The 12,882-nt window shown below is 35.0% G+C and overlaps 1 protein-coding gene across 1 annotated transcript in view; it reads left to right on the top strand.

Moving 5' to 3' along the window:
- The window catches only part of flr (actin-interacting protein 1 flr), a 302,812-nt gene that overhangs the window by 84,967 nt on the left and 204,963 nt on the right, over positions 1–12,882 (top strand). The window contains exon 5 of the mRNA XM_090371946.1: positions 9,943–10,123. Within this exon, the coding sequence (XP_090228072.1) occupies positions 9,943–10,123 (181 nt within the window). The remainder of the gene's footprint in view (positions 1–9,942; positions 10,124–12,882) is intronic.

Genomic DNA, 12,882 nt, shown 5'->3' with positions numbered 1-12,882 from the left:
CCCCCTCTCTCCAGTAAGCCATTGTTAACATAATGGTTGTATATATGAATTAATGTTTCATATCAATATATTTCATTTTGATATTATTATTATTATTAGCAATATGGTGCAAGGAAGCCTGTGGCTTATGCTGCACCAGCTAAAAAAAAATTTCTGAATTACCCAGAGAGAGAGAGAGAGAGAGAGAGAGAGGCAGACAGACAGAGTGTGAGTGTGTGCATGTCAGAAGTAGAAGGGAATCACCAAGAAAGAGAATGATGGACCCTGGGTGTGCCAAGCCCATACTCACCACATGTTAGCCCCCAGCATTAATATTTATAAATATATTTGTTTTTATGAGTTTTAATAAATGTCAATATCAGTGGGATATTTATCAGTAAATTAATTTTATTAATAGAAACAATATTCAAACAATTCAGTAAAGACAATATAAAAAAATATTCCACTTCAAATCCTTGATGTGTTTAGGGAACTACTCAACATTTCTCCCTCCCCTCTCATCCATCATTTTATTGGAATTTGGAATATATGTGGCTAGTTGTATAAATTATCATTATTCAGCTCTGTTCTATAGTTCTTTAACTTTTTTTTTTTTTTTTTTATTAAAGAAAATGTTTTGCACACATAATAAATTGGGCAAGTGCAAAGATTTGCGTTTTTAATTGGTAACACAAAATTCATCTTCCCGCATCACATTAAAATATGGTCAGTGTTTTATTTTTGAGGCCAGACACTGTACTCAGTATAATTTTTTTTATTATTATTTATTTATTCTTATGAAACACCTATGACAAAAGCCATTAGGAAATACACATGAAGGAAGTTGTTCCAAAGAACTGAAGTAGAAGATATAAATGAGGAATAGGAAAAGTTATTTCTGTGATATTGTAATATTGATTCAAGTCCATACAATATTGTGATATTGTATGGAGTTGAATCATGAAAGGATCTTGGCTAGTTAATGCACGTATTCAGACTAGTTTGACGGGAGGCAAGAGAGAGGAATTATGATGTCAGTTTTAAAAACCGTGCTTACAGAAAAGGCATGCTGGTAAAACATGGACATTTTTCGGAGTCTAGAAGCTAGAGATTGGTTTGGAGCAGGGGTGGGCAACAGCCGGCCCGCAACGATGTTGAATCCAGCCCCCTCGGTAAATGCATAAATATAGAAAATCCATACCTGACTACACTCGCCGTAAACGTCCGGCTTAATTCGGTTCAATCGGGAATCGCGGCCAGTACAACAGTAACCAAGTGATTCTACGCAGCGTCAGAGTTATTTCCTAATTATTATTGTAGCATCGATCGAACGAAGTTCCTTTGGGTTTGACTTCTTATGGCAAAAAATAATATTGGTGCGAGATATTTTATGTTTTATGCCTTTTCTAATTATTACAATTTTTAATTTAATATAATTTATAGCCCATAAAATGAGCCAATTAAAAAAAAAAGAAAAATTGATGCTGAATGCCGCATTTTAAATGATAATTGGACATTCAGATATTTTTTTTAAAAATACATTAATAATTTGGTAATTCAAGTAATATAACATTTTTTAGGTTCTGATTTTTTTTATTAAATCGTTCAATCTATTCCGGCCCGCATCATGATGCGAAAATTTCGTTCGGCCTGCATCATGATACGAAAATTTCATTCGGCCCGCTGACGAAGAAAAAAGTTGCCCACCCCCTGGTTTGGAGGCATCACCACCAGATGTGAAAATGTTCCATAGCAGTGCAAATTTGAAGATTTGTATACAGAGTTAGTGGTTGTTTAGAAGAAAAGTAACACCAAGAATGAAAGAGCCTAGTTATGCAAAGAAAGCAATATTTGAGATCTTATGCCAAGGGACAGTAGAAGCCAGGGTAATCTCTAATAGAGATATCTTTTCTAGAAATCTGAGTATTGTCAAAGATGAGCATATGAGCAGTAAGCTCTTTTTTGTGAGAAATAAGACAGGACTGAGTTTTGGAAGACTAAAGTTAGCTAAGTTTTCTTCACCCTATTAGAGAGGGGCAGTTTCTCTAACTGGAAGATGGAATGTAGTGTGCTGTCATCAGCGATGCTGCGGGTAGTTTTAAATCAGTGGAAGAAGGTCATATTATATACGAGAGAGAGAGTTCGATGCTTTCGTTATTATATTAATCACATAAGAATGAATCATTAATAATAATGATTAACTTACCTTCAAGTATTAATGAATAAATGTGAACGGAATAAACTTTTAATGTCATTATTTCATATATTTTCCCAGTACTTTGTTTGTCATTTCATTTAAATAAATCATAAATAATATTTTATCTTCTTTTGTGTATTTATTAAAGTAGCATATTCTCTGTTTGAAAATTAACATTGTTTTTTTGAAGTTAGACTAACATTCTTTAAAGCTGTCAGCTTTTTTTTTCTCTCTCTCTCTCTCTCTCTCTCTCTCTCTCTCTCTCTCTCTCTCTCTCTCTCTCAGTAAGCCATTATTAACATAAACAGTCAGTTCATGCTTTGAACAGGATCAGTAGTTATGACATTCATATCTATTAAGCCAATGTTGTTCATCCCTTTTCCTCTAATGTTAATACAGTCGATTCCGGTTATTTGGGGCACATCGGGACCAGTGCATTTTGGCCCGATTAAGCGAAGTTTCACGTAAATAGTTAAAAATACAATTTACCCCCCCCCCCTTTACAATTACTTCACTGTACAATCAAATCACATTAGGACGAACTCACCACAGTAAAGTACCGTTCATTATACGATGTGTTGTAAGCGCCGGTCATTGTGATCACGTTTGTGAATTGAATTTTAATTCTATTAAACAGCGATTCTAATTAGTGAAAATAGGAGGAATATTATCCACAGGCTATAAAAGTAAAGATATATTAAGCACAGATTTACTCTTTATTACCTTACCAATTAAAAAATTAATGATACTTGAAAATTGGAAGAATATACGTGATAATTGGAATAATTACTACGTACTGTAATATGTACATACTAACTAGTTGACATTTCTGTTCACTGACATTTGTGGGTGGGGGTTAAAATTTAAAACAGTAATAAGATAAGCAATCAATAACAAAGGACACAGCACACACACAAATTGCAAGTAACACAACACGCGCAAGTGAGAACGGAGTAACAAATTACGAAGCTTTAAAAATAGGAATGAAGAGAAGATTTTGAAAATTATTTTTTTTATATGATTGAAGATTCCATGGAAGTGTAAACACATTTTACCATAATAACCCACAGAATTCCAGCTGTCGGTATTACCGCAAATTCAATAAGATCAAGTTTACTGTCCGTTTATGATAGATTGCACTAACACAAAAGCCCAATAAACAGGTGACTGCTAATTGTTTTTATTGTTTTATGGTTGTGACCTCCAGAAATCCGACTGAACTATGTGGTATGGTCGGAGACAATCGTAGGGTAATCTCCAGTGCTGAGGTCTCCTGCCCCGATTAAACGGCATTTTGTCCCAATTAAGCGAAGTAAACCCTGGCTATTTTCTCGATTGGTTTTTGTTTTTTAAGATTTGCCCCAAATAAATGGCTGCCCCGATTAACCGGTGGCCCAAATAACCGGAATCCACTGTATAAGCAAATAATTCTTTGCATTCTTAGCCAAGGACTTCTCATTATTTGCCTTAACTTGCCTATGCCTAGTGACCTGGTTGCAGACAAATTTGTATTTGCTGTAGGATTTCATGTATTTGTCGTAGGATTTCATGTATTGTAAGATTCCATTTTTCAAAAGACTGAAGTGGTATCGTTGTTGGATGCAAAATGCTTGCCTTTCAGAGCTTTCTACAGACGTGGAAACAGGAATAAATCACACAGGGCTAAGTCCAATAAATAAGGGGGATGTGGCAGAACCTCAGCACCTATGGCAGTGATCACTGGCTATGCACATGAGCAGTATGAGACCTGGCATTGCCGTGATGGAGAAACCACTTCACACCAGAAAGTTCTTGACGTTTCTCATGAATGCCATGGCGAAGTTTGACTCTGAGAACCTCAGAGTATGCTCTCTTATTCATAGTTGTTCCACAAGGTATAAAATGTGTAACAAGAATGCCTTTTATGTCAAAAAACACAAGAACCATTTGTTTGTCAACCAAACGAGAAGCTAAATTTCTTAGGTCTTGGTGAATCAGAATGTTTCCAATCACTTGACTGTTGTTTTATCTTTGGATCATAGTGAAAAATCCAAGCTTCATCACAAGTCACTATTCGATTTAAGAAGTTTTGACCATGTGTTTCAGAACAATCAAGCATTTCTTTGCTGTTTTTGTTCTGGAGTCAAATTGTATGGAATCATACAATTTGACTCCAGGCGGGCACAGATTCATGACATTTTCATGTGATCTTTCACAATATTGTGAACACTGTTATATGAAATAGGGATTCTAACAGCTAATTCACAAAGTGTAATTCGCCTGTCTTCACTAAGATTTCCTGGGCTTTTGCAATTTGCTCCGGAGCTGTTGAGGAGGAAGGCGTACCAGGTCTTGGGTCATCTGCAACAGACTCATGGCCTTCACTGAATCACGTGTGCCATTTAAATATGGATGTCCTACCAAGATGCTCAATACCATATGCTTCATTCATCTCTTTAACTGTTTCCAATGCATTTAAGTCTCATCTGACACAATAACGAATCACATATTGCTGTTCAATCTGTATGTTCAACAAGACATTTGCTTCAAAACAATCATCAGTGTCACGCAGTTTAAATCTTTACGCAACATTAGCTTGCCAAGTACTCACATGCATGCACAGTCTGCTTAGTAGTGATCAAGGAGAGCACCTCTAGCAGCAGTTATGGAAAGTTTGTGCAGTAAACATCAAATCTTGCGCCTGTCCATGAATTAAATGATCACCCCCCTTGTTTTTTTTCTTCCCTAACTTCCAGATTACAACCTTTATGGTATGCTGAATGGTTCTCCCTGCACTTAGGACATCATGGAGTTGGAGCCTTGCAGGAAGGCTCATTGCCACAGACTCATGGCCTTCACTGAATCACTTGTGCAATTTAAATATGGTCGTCCTACCAAGACACTCAATATCATATGCTTCATTCATCTCTAACTGTTTTGTTTTCGATGCATTTAAGCTCCTTTTGACACAATAGTGAATCACATATCACTGTTCAATGTGTATGCCAACGTGATACTTGCTTCAAAATGATTGTCAGTGATATGCAGCTAAAAAAAAAAAAAAAAAAAAAAAAAGCAGCATGTGTTTACCCTGTATACACGAAAGATATTTTATTTTATGTGAAAACATCCTTGGCTTGGATGAGGTTAAAGGGTTTTAGGAATGAAAAGAATCTGAACAGGAGTAACAACATGAGTATGATTTTTCTCTTTTATGATAAACGGTTACACTGACAGCTTGTTGATCTTCTCGCTTGAATTGAACGACACAATCGAAGTTAGGTATGCTGACTTCTTCATTGTTATTTAGTCACATTTCAGAAAGTAGAAGTAAATTGGATTTCTGGGTGACTGCATCATTTATTGTCACTGTGAGCACTTAAACACTAACAACTTAACATTAGAATAGAATGATCTTGTCATTTACTGATAAACTTGTATAAAGTATCTTGCATGGCAAGTAGAGGATTACTCGACAACCTGGTCATTTCAATTTGAAGTGCAAGAATGGTTGTAGCATTTCTCAGTTCATGATAAAATTTCTTTTCTCCATTTGCAGCAATAATGTAAAGATCATTGATATCAGTAACTCAAGATAATGCAACATAAACTAGTTGTTTTTTGTGACATTTCTCATATTCATAAGCTACGGAATTGAAAGTACCTCTCTGAGATTTATGGATGGTAATGGTACAAGCCAGTATTAGTGGAAAATGATTTTGTTTAGCTGAAATCGTTCTGTTGCTATTCAACGAAACACTTGTACTTCTTGTGATCGGTATGGCTTCTAAATCGATTTCTCAAGCTGTAGCAAAGTGACAAGACTTTGCTGTAGCCCACAAGTCGGCCCACAGCAAGTGATTCTGGAGGAAATTTCAACCAAAGATGTTTAATGGAATTAGTCTCTTTGTCGTATTCAATACATCCCAATTTCCCTAAAACTCTTAAGCCAGACCATCGAACATGTCAATATCAAGTATCAAAATCAAAACTGTTTAAATTTTTAAACAATTTAATCGAACAGCCACTGAAGTTATGAATGATGTAACATTTTATGTTCATGCCCACTACTTGTGCTACTTAGAAGGTTGAGGTTGATCAAAATCTTGAGAGGCAGATTTCATTAAACTCTGCATTTTTTCATTTTCATTATCTGTTTTTTTGTTCCTTTGTCAACACGAGAGGCTTCTTCGGTGTCTTTGAAGCTTCTATTCTTGCATAATAGTACTGCCCACTGCTTACTCCATCAAATCAACATTAGTGACTGAGTTAGTGTCATTTAGGAAGTGACATCATTTCCGTCTCTTGAAGAATGTAATTTCCGCATGAAGAATGTAATGTTTTATTCTCACGCCTGCTACTTACTCTACGGAATCAACGTAGTGACTGAGTTATCATCGTTAGCTCCATTTAGGAAGTGACATCATTTGTGTCATTGCCATAAGAAAATTTTGTTACCAATTGGTTTTGTTTCTGTTCGAAAATGTAGTAGATGCCACCAAAGATGTTTTCACATCAAAAACTCTCTTCACACAACACTAGCTCGACACGTACTGGCATGCACACACAGTCTGCTCAGTAGTGATCACGGAGAGTACCTAATTTCTAGCGGCATTTATGGAAAGTTGTACGGTAAACTTAAACTTAAGATGTCTGCAAATTAAATGATCGCCCTGTCAGTCTGTATTTTCATAAAACATACCAGTTGATTCTTAATCAGTGAATTCCTTAAATAATAAATGTATTAAACAGTTATAATAAAGCATTAACAGTAAATTCCTTTATTTTAATGCTTAATATAAATGGAATCAGTTATATTGTTCATATTACAGTTATTAAATATCAGTTTCTTTTAGTGAAATTAGGGGAAAGTAAAAAAATGAAAGAATTTGGAACAAATTTTTACTGATAATTGTGGATAACACATCTGGTAACATGTGTGCCTCCAAGCAATAGATTGTCTAAAACACACACACACACACACACACACACACACACACACACACACACACACACACACACACACACACACACACACACACACACACACTCTCTATGCATTCCTGGGATCTGAGCCGCAGTTAAAAAAAAAATTGTGACCCTAAGCTATAACATGTACGAGGCCCTTTACCGGTTCACTGTGACAATATTAAAAAATAATTTTTAAAGTGGAGTGAGGCCCCTTGTAATACGAGGCGTTAAGCTGTAACTTGATTAGCTTATGTGTAAATCTGGCCCTGTCTCGGATATATTCTTGTAATGAATTGGAAGAACAGTGTTATTTTGTCACTAGTAAACGGTGCATTATGATGTGACTACTTCTAGAGTAGTTATCTTTTATTAAGTTTTTAGCCCTTTCAAGTGAGTCTCCAGACAGTGTGCATGCCATTAGAGTGGGGGTGCCTCCGTAGCCAGGTGGGCAGGAGCAGTAGTGCGTAGCACACGCTTCTTGATTAGACCGGGGTTCAAGCCCGTGACCACCAAATACGGAGGATGCGGAAAGATCAGGGAATGACCACCGCATATCCCCGGAGCAATATGGCCTTAGTTGCTAATGCTCCAAATGACAAACAACAAACGCCATTAGAGTGAGTTTTTTTTGAGGAATTTGTTGGCATTCCTGGGATATATTCTTATGTTAATACAGATGCTTTTAAATATTATTATTTTATTTTTTTCTATTAGGGCACAAGACTTTGCACCCTTATGTCAAGGCGGGATTATTGAAAATCATAAAAAAAAAAAAACATTCTTATTTATTTTCTTTTTTGTTTTTACATTAATATCTATATAGCAACTTAGTTGGCATGGCACATTGTCATGTGCCACTTGCGCAGGTCTGGGTTCATTTTCTCAGTGCGATTCCTATCATCACTGGATACATTTCTGAAGTATTCAGTTGAGGCTGTGTTTAGCTGATCTCCTACAGGAGTAGGTCCTCCCCTTATTGTTGAAATCAGAATCACCCAGCTGTAGTTATGTGCATTGATCTTAGAACCTCCTTTGTGGTTGGCAATACATTGGCACCTTTCTATTCAGAGGGATCTCCTGAGTTCACTGAAGCCCTCATAATTAATCTTAATGGCTCATTGAACTCTTTTTCCACTTCACTCAGAAATTGCTGGTTATATGCCATAAACCCTTGGGACCTTACTTGCTTTTAAGTTTAAAAGTTTTTCTAATAAACAATCTTCTGTAATCTCAGTATTGCTAATTGCATATTGTTTGGCTTCACTAGCACAGTTTCTCCACTAACCAATGAAAAAATAAAAACAACAAAAATTATACAACTGATTTAAAAAAAATCAAAAATTAAGATAAACATTTATAGTTAATTCCATTTTTGTTGTCAAAAATTGAATTTAATTTCAAAGTTATGGAAACTGTGGTTCTTATTTATCTTTTAGCAATAAATTAGCATAAACTTTAGTGGGCGATTTGTATTTGTCCCTTATTAATTGGAGGAAATAGGAGGAAAATAAGCATGCAGGAAAAAAAAATTTTAATTAACTAGACCAAGTAGTGCATGCTTATTTTCCTCCTATTTCCTCCAATTAATAAGGGACAAATACAAATCACCCACTGAAATACAAGCACTAAAGTTTCTGTTAGCCCTGTTTTGTCAGTGTTAGTTGCCCTTAACCGAGAATTCATACTCACTCATTTTGTTGCCAACACTTCAGACATTACTGTAGATGTAGTTTTCAGTAAGTATTTTTATATTGTTTACTGCCCTGAAAAATTCCTTGAAGTTATGAAAGCTTTGTTGCATTACCTTCCCATTAATTGAAAACTTTGTTGGTCTCAATGCACTTTTCCAGTGTCAGAATGTTTTTTGGCCTTTGAGGACTAAATAATTGTGAGGGGAATGAGGTATGTGCCTGCATATATGAAAGTGGATATATTTGACATATATATACACTTTCACCATTTTTGTTCGAATATGTTCATCTCTACAAAGCAGATTTCTTCTACCTAGTTGGGGCAGGCCACACTACAATAATCTCCCTCCAAAAGCTTCAAGGCTTTCTGCATATAGTCCCTCTCCTGTTGTGCCTTGGCAGAACTGAGACACAGATTGTGATTTGAATCATGACATTTTTTTCATTTATTTTTTCTTAGCATGCCTGTATTATCCAGCTGGTCATCAGTTTGTGCTCAATTACTATTGTTAGTTCCCACATGAATATTAATCATTGGTAACATAATCAATTTTAGCTTCTGGGAGATGTGACCTGTTCCTCCTGACAGAGACCCAAGTAAAACTGTCCTTTTAAAGCAAAACAATCCATGCTTGATCATTCTTTCCTAAGGCCTGAATCTGTAGAGCATCATCTGGCTTGTCATTGATGGCAGTTACTCTTCAGTATTTTTTATCTGAGTTGCATTTGTTTTTATCATTATAGTAGAAGTTTGATTATTCCAAGTGACTAGGCAGTTGGATTAATGTTATCCAATATACTATTTATCTGAATTTTGTATAATAATGCACCACATAAGGTTTAATAAAATATTAAAACTTATACTCTAGTTTGGTTACTGGAAGGATCCTCCTTACTGGTGTCCAAACTATGATTTCTGTGTGTGTTCTATTTGTTACTTGATTAGCTTGTTATGAGACTGGCATATTCTTATTTTATAATTCTAATTATTCTAATTATGTATATCTGGTTTAACACAACACTTTTTTTAATGGTCAAAAGATAATTTAATTATTAATACAATAGTAGTTTGGCTTTTTTTCTTTAATAATTTAGGGTTCTATTTATGAACTTCAATTTTTTTAGATTTGGACATGTAATAATGGCAGAAACAGGGACTTCAGTCGGAGAGATTGCAGGTCATAGTAATTTGATAAATTCTTGTGACTTCCGTCCATGCCGCCCATTTCGTATTATCACAGGCAGTGAAGACAATTCTGTAGGCATTTATGAGGGACCACCTTTCAAATTCAAGACAACATTAAATGTAATAATATCAAGTTTCTTTAGCGGTGAGCTTATAGGCTTAATTATCATTAAACTTGTAAAATTATATAATAAGAATTTTTATATTTTATGAAAGCAGTCTCTTCAGTATTTTGTTGCTAAGCTGCATTTGTTTTTATTAATAAGTAAATTTTTGATTTATCATGAATGATAAAATATTTAAATAACTGAACTATGAATTTGTGTATACAGCAGACACGGACAAAATATATGCAGTGTTCAACACTTGAATTGTGGTTCTCAGAGAAATATGAACAGGCAAAATTTATCTAAAAATAATACTTTAACATGAAATATAAAAAGAAAAAAAATTCATTAGTAGCAATAAATATCTAATGATTTTAATACCAGCTGAAATTTTTCAAAGAATTTGAATATTCTTTCTGACTTATTCATGCAGAAATATGTAGATAGTATGAACCAGAGCTGTTAATGCTCAATATGTTCTACATTGATATCAATATTTGTAAAATAATAAGAGAAGTTTACCTCAGTATAGTATGTAGAACACTTCCGTATGATACTCTCCAGAAATTAAAACGAAAAAATCTTACATTAGAGTAACAAATAACTAAAAATCAATTTAACGCAATTAAATATAAGAAAATTAATTAAAAGAATTTAACAAAAAAAATTGTAAAACGATTTTCCTGAAGCTAACAACGCTTTTCGACTGTATGTTGTGATCACAGGAATGAAAATAACCGAATAGGGGGTGAGCATGAAACTTAAATAGGGATTATTTGTCTTTGCACATGTGTGTAAAAGCCCACGAATCGGAAATCAGATATGGCCAGTGAACATTAACAGAATTCTCATGTAATTTAATTTCTACAGTTTCTGCAATTAATAGTCGCGTATAATTACGTTTGACATAAGTATTTTGGCCTCGTTAAATAAAAGTGTTTTTCGTTAACGGCGTGAAAGACTAATTCTGACGCTGCTGAATGAGAAGCACAAACTGAGGCCGCACGTTGATTAACACGAATATTCAGAGGAAAACGTGCCGAACCTTGGTAAGACGAGTCGCAATTGCTGCAAGAAATGTTGTATACAACATTTCTTGTATACGTTCCGGAGTTTGCCAGGTCATTAATTTGTGTTGCAAATGAGGAAAGGACTGAACGATTGTGCAGTATAGTGTGTAATTTCCGTATTGGCCTGGCCACAATTTTAAATTCGCTATCTTTAAAGAATCTGTTAAGCTGTTTGTGCCACTGTTCAACATATGGGATAGACATAAAGTAAAGTATATTGAGATAAACTTCTCTTATTATTTTACAAATATTGATATCAATGTAGAACGTATTGAGCATTACAGCTCTGGTTCATACTATCTAATTCATTTTTTAAACTCTTATTAACTATTTCATTCACTTCCTTTCTCTCCAGGTATAACCTATCGATACACACAATTATGGGGGATTTTTTAAACAGCTTGGTACAAAATTACATTAAATTAACATTAAAATACTCAGCCCAAAGTTATCATATTTCTTTTCTAAAATATTGCCTTCAAAACAACAACGTTCAGGAGTTTGCTAGGGTCAATTTAAATAAAAAAATTTTAGGCATAAAACAACTAGCCCTTGCTACATTGCGTAATATCATTAAACTTGCTTTAAAATTTCGATATTCTAATAAACAAAAATACCTTTCCCAGGTTAGGAAGCTTCGCGATAAATTAGAAAATTATCTACATCCTAACGATTGGTCTACATTGAAGACCTCCATAAATTTGCGATGGGAAACACAGCCTCAGAAATAAAAAAAAAAAACATGTTAACAAATTACAAACATTATAGGGAGGGTCAAGACATGTTCATACAAATTCTAACATATTGTCGCGGGCTTGCGAACAAGTACATAAAAGTTGGGTGATGACACCCCCCCCCCACATACACACACACAACGTGCTACCACAGAATACATCAGCTAGTTTGCGAACACCCCCTGCGCCCAGCATTCAATGAACTGACATATCAGCAGGTTATAAATCTTTCCTCGTATATGCTATCGCAGGACCAGATTTCACTTTTATCCAAAGTGAAATCTGGTCAACTATATCACCTTTCTAGGTGATATAGTTGGCTGCTAAGAATCTCTGGGTACGACCAGGCTGCCATTCACGGAAACTGAACTTGGCCTGTTATAACGTAAGAACACTCATTGGTGAAGACAGGATATTAGAGCTGGAAAAGGAATTAGAAAATGTGAATTGGAATATCATTGGTTTGGCTGAAACAAGAAGAAACAACGAATCACTTATAAGTTTAGCAAGTGGAAATCTGCTGACACCAATGGAAACAATGAAAGAAATGAAGGTGGAGTTGGGTTTCTGGTCCATAAAGATTTAAAAAACAACATTTTGGAATTCAAAAGTACATCACCAAGGATGTCAAGACTAATACTCAAGATTCCTAAGAGGTACAAGCTAAAGGTTATAATGATTTATACACCAACGTCGAGCCATGATGCCATGATGATGAAGAGGTTGAAGAAATGTACACCGAAATTGAGAGTCTTCTAGATGAGCAGAAAACCCACTACGCTACTATTACAGGGGACTTCAATGATAAGGTTGGAAAAAGACGAAACAACGCAGAAAGGGGAACTATAGGAAATTTTGGAATTGGTGAAAGAAATAAAAGACTTGTGGAATTTCAGAATCTCAAGGATTATCAGTAATGAACACTTTTTTCAAAAAAAGGATGAACAGAAAGTGGGCATGGAAGAGTT

This window comes from Mastigoproctus giganteus, chromosome 4 (assembly GCF_048544385.1).
Source record: "Mastigoproctus giganteus isolate SK-2022 chromosome 4, ASM4854438v1, whole genome shotgun sequence".
NCBI lineage: Eukaryota > Metazoa > Arthropoda > Arachnida > Uropygi > Thelyphonidae > Mastigoproctus > Mastigoproctus giganteus.
The sequence above is the reverse complement of the archived record's forward strand: the minus strand, read 5'-3'. Positions and strand labels throughout refer to the sequence as shown.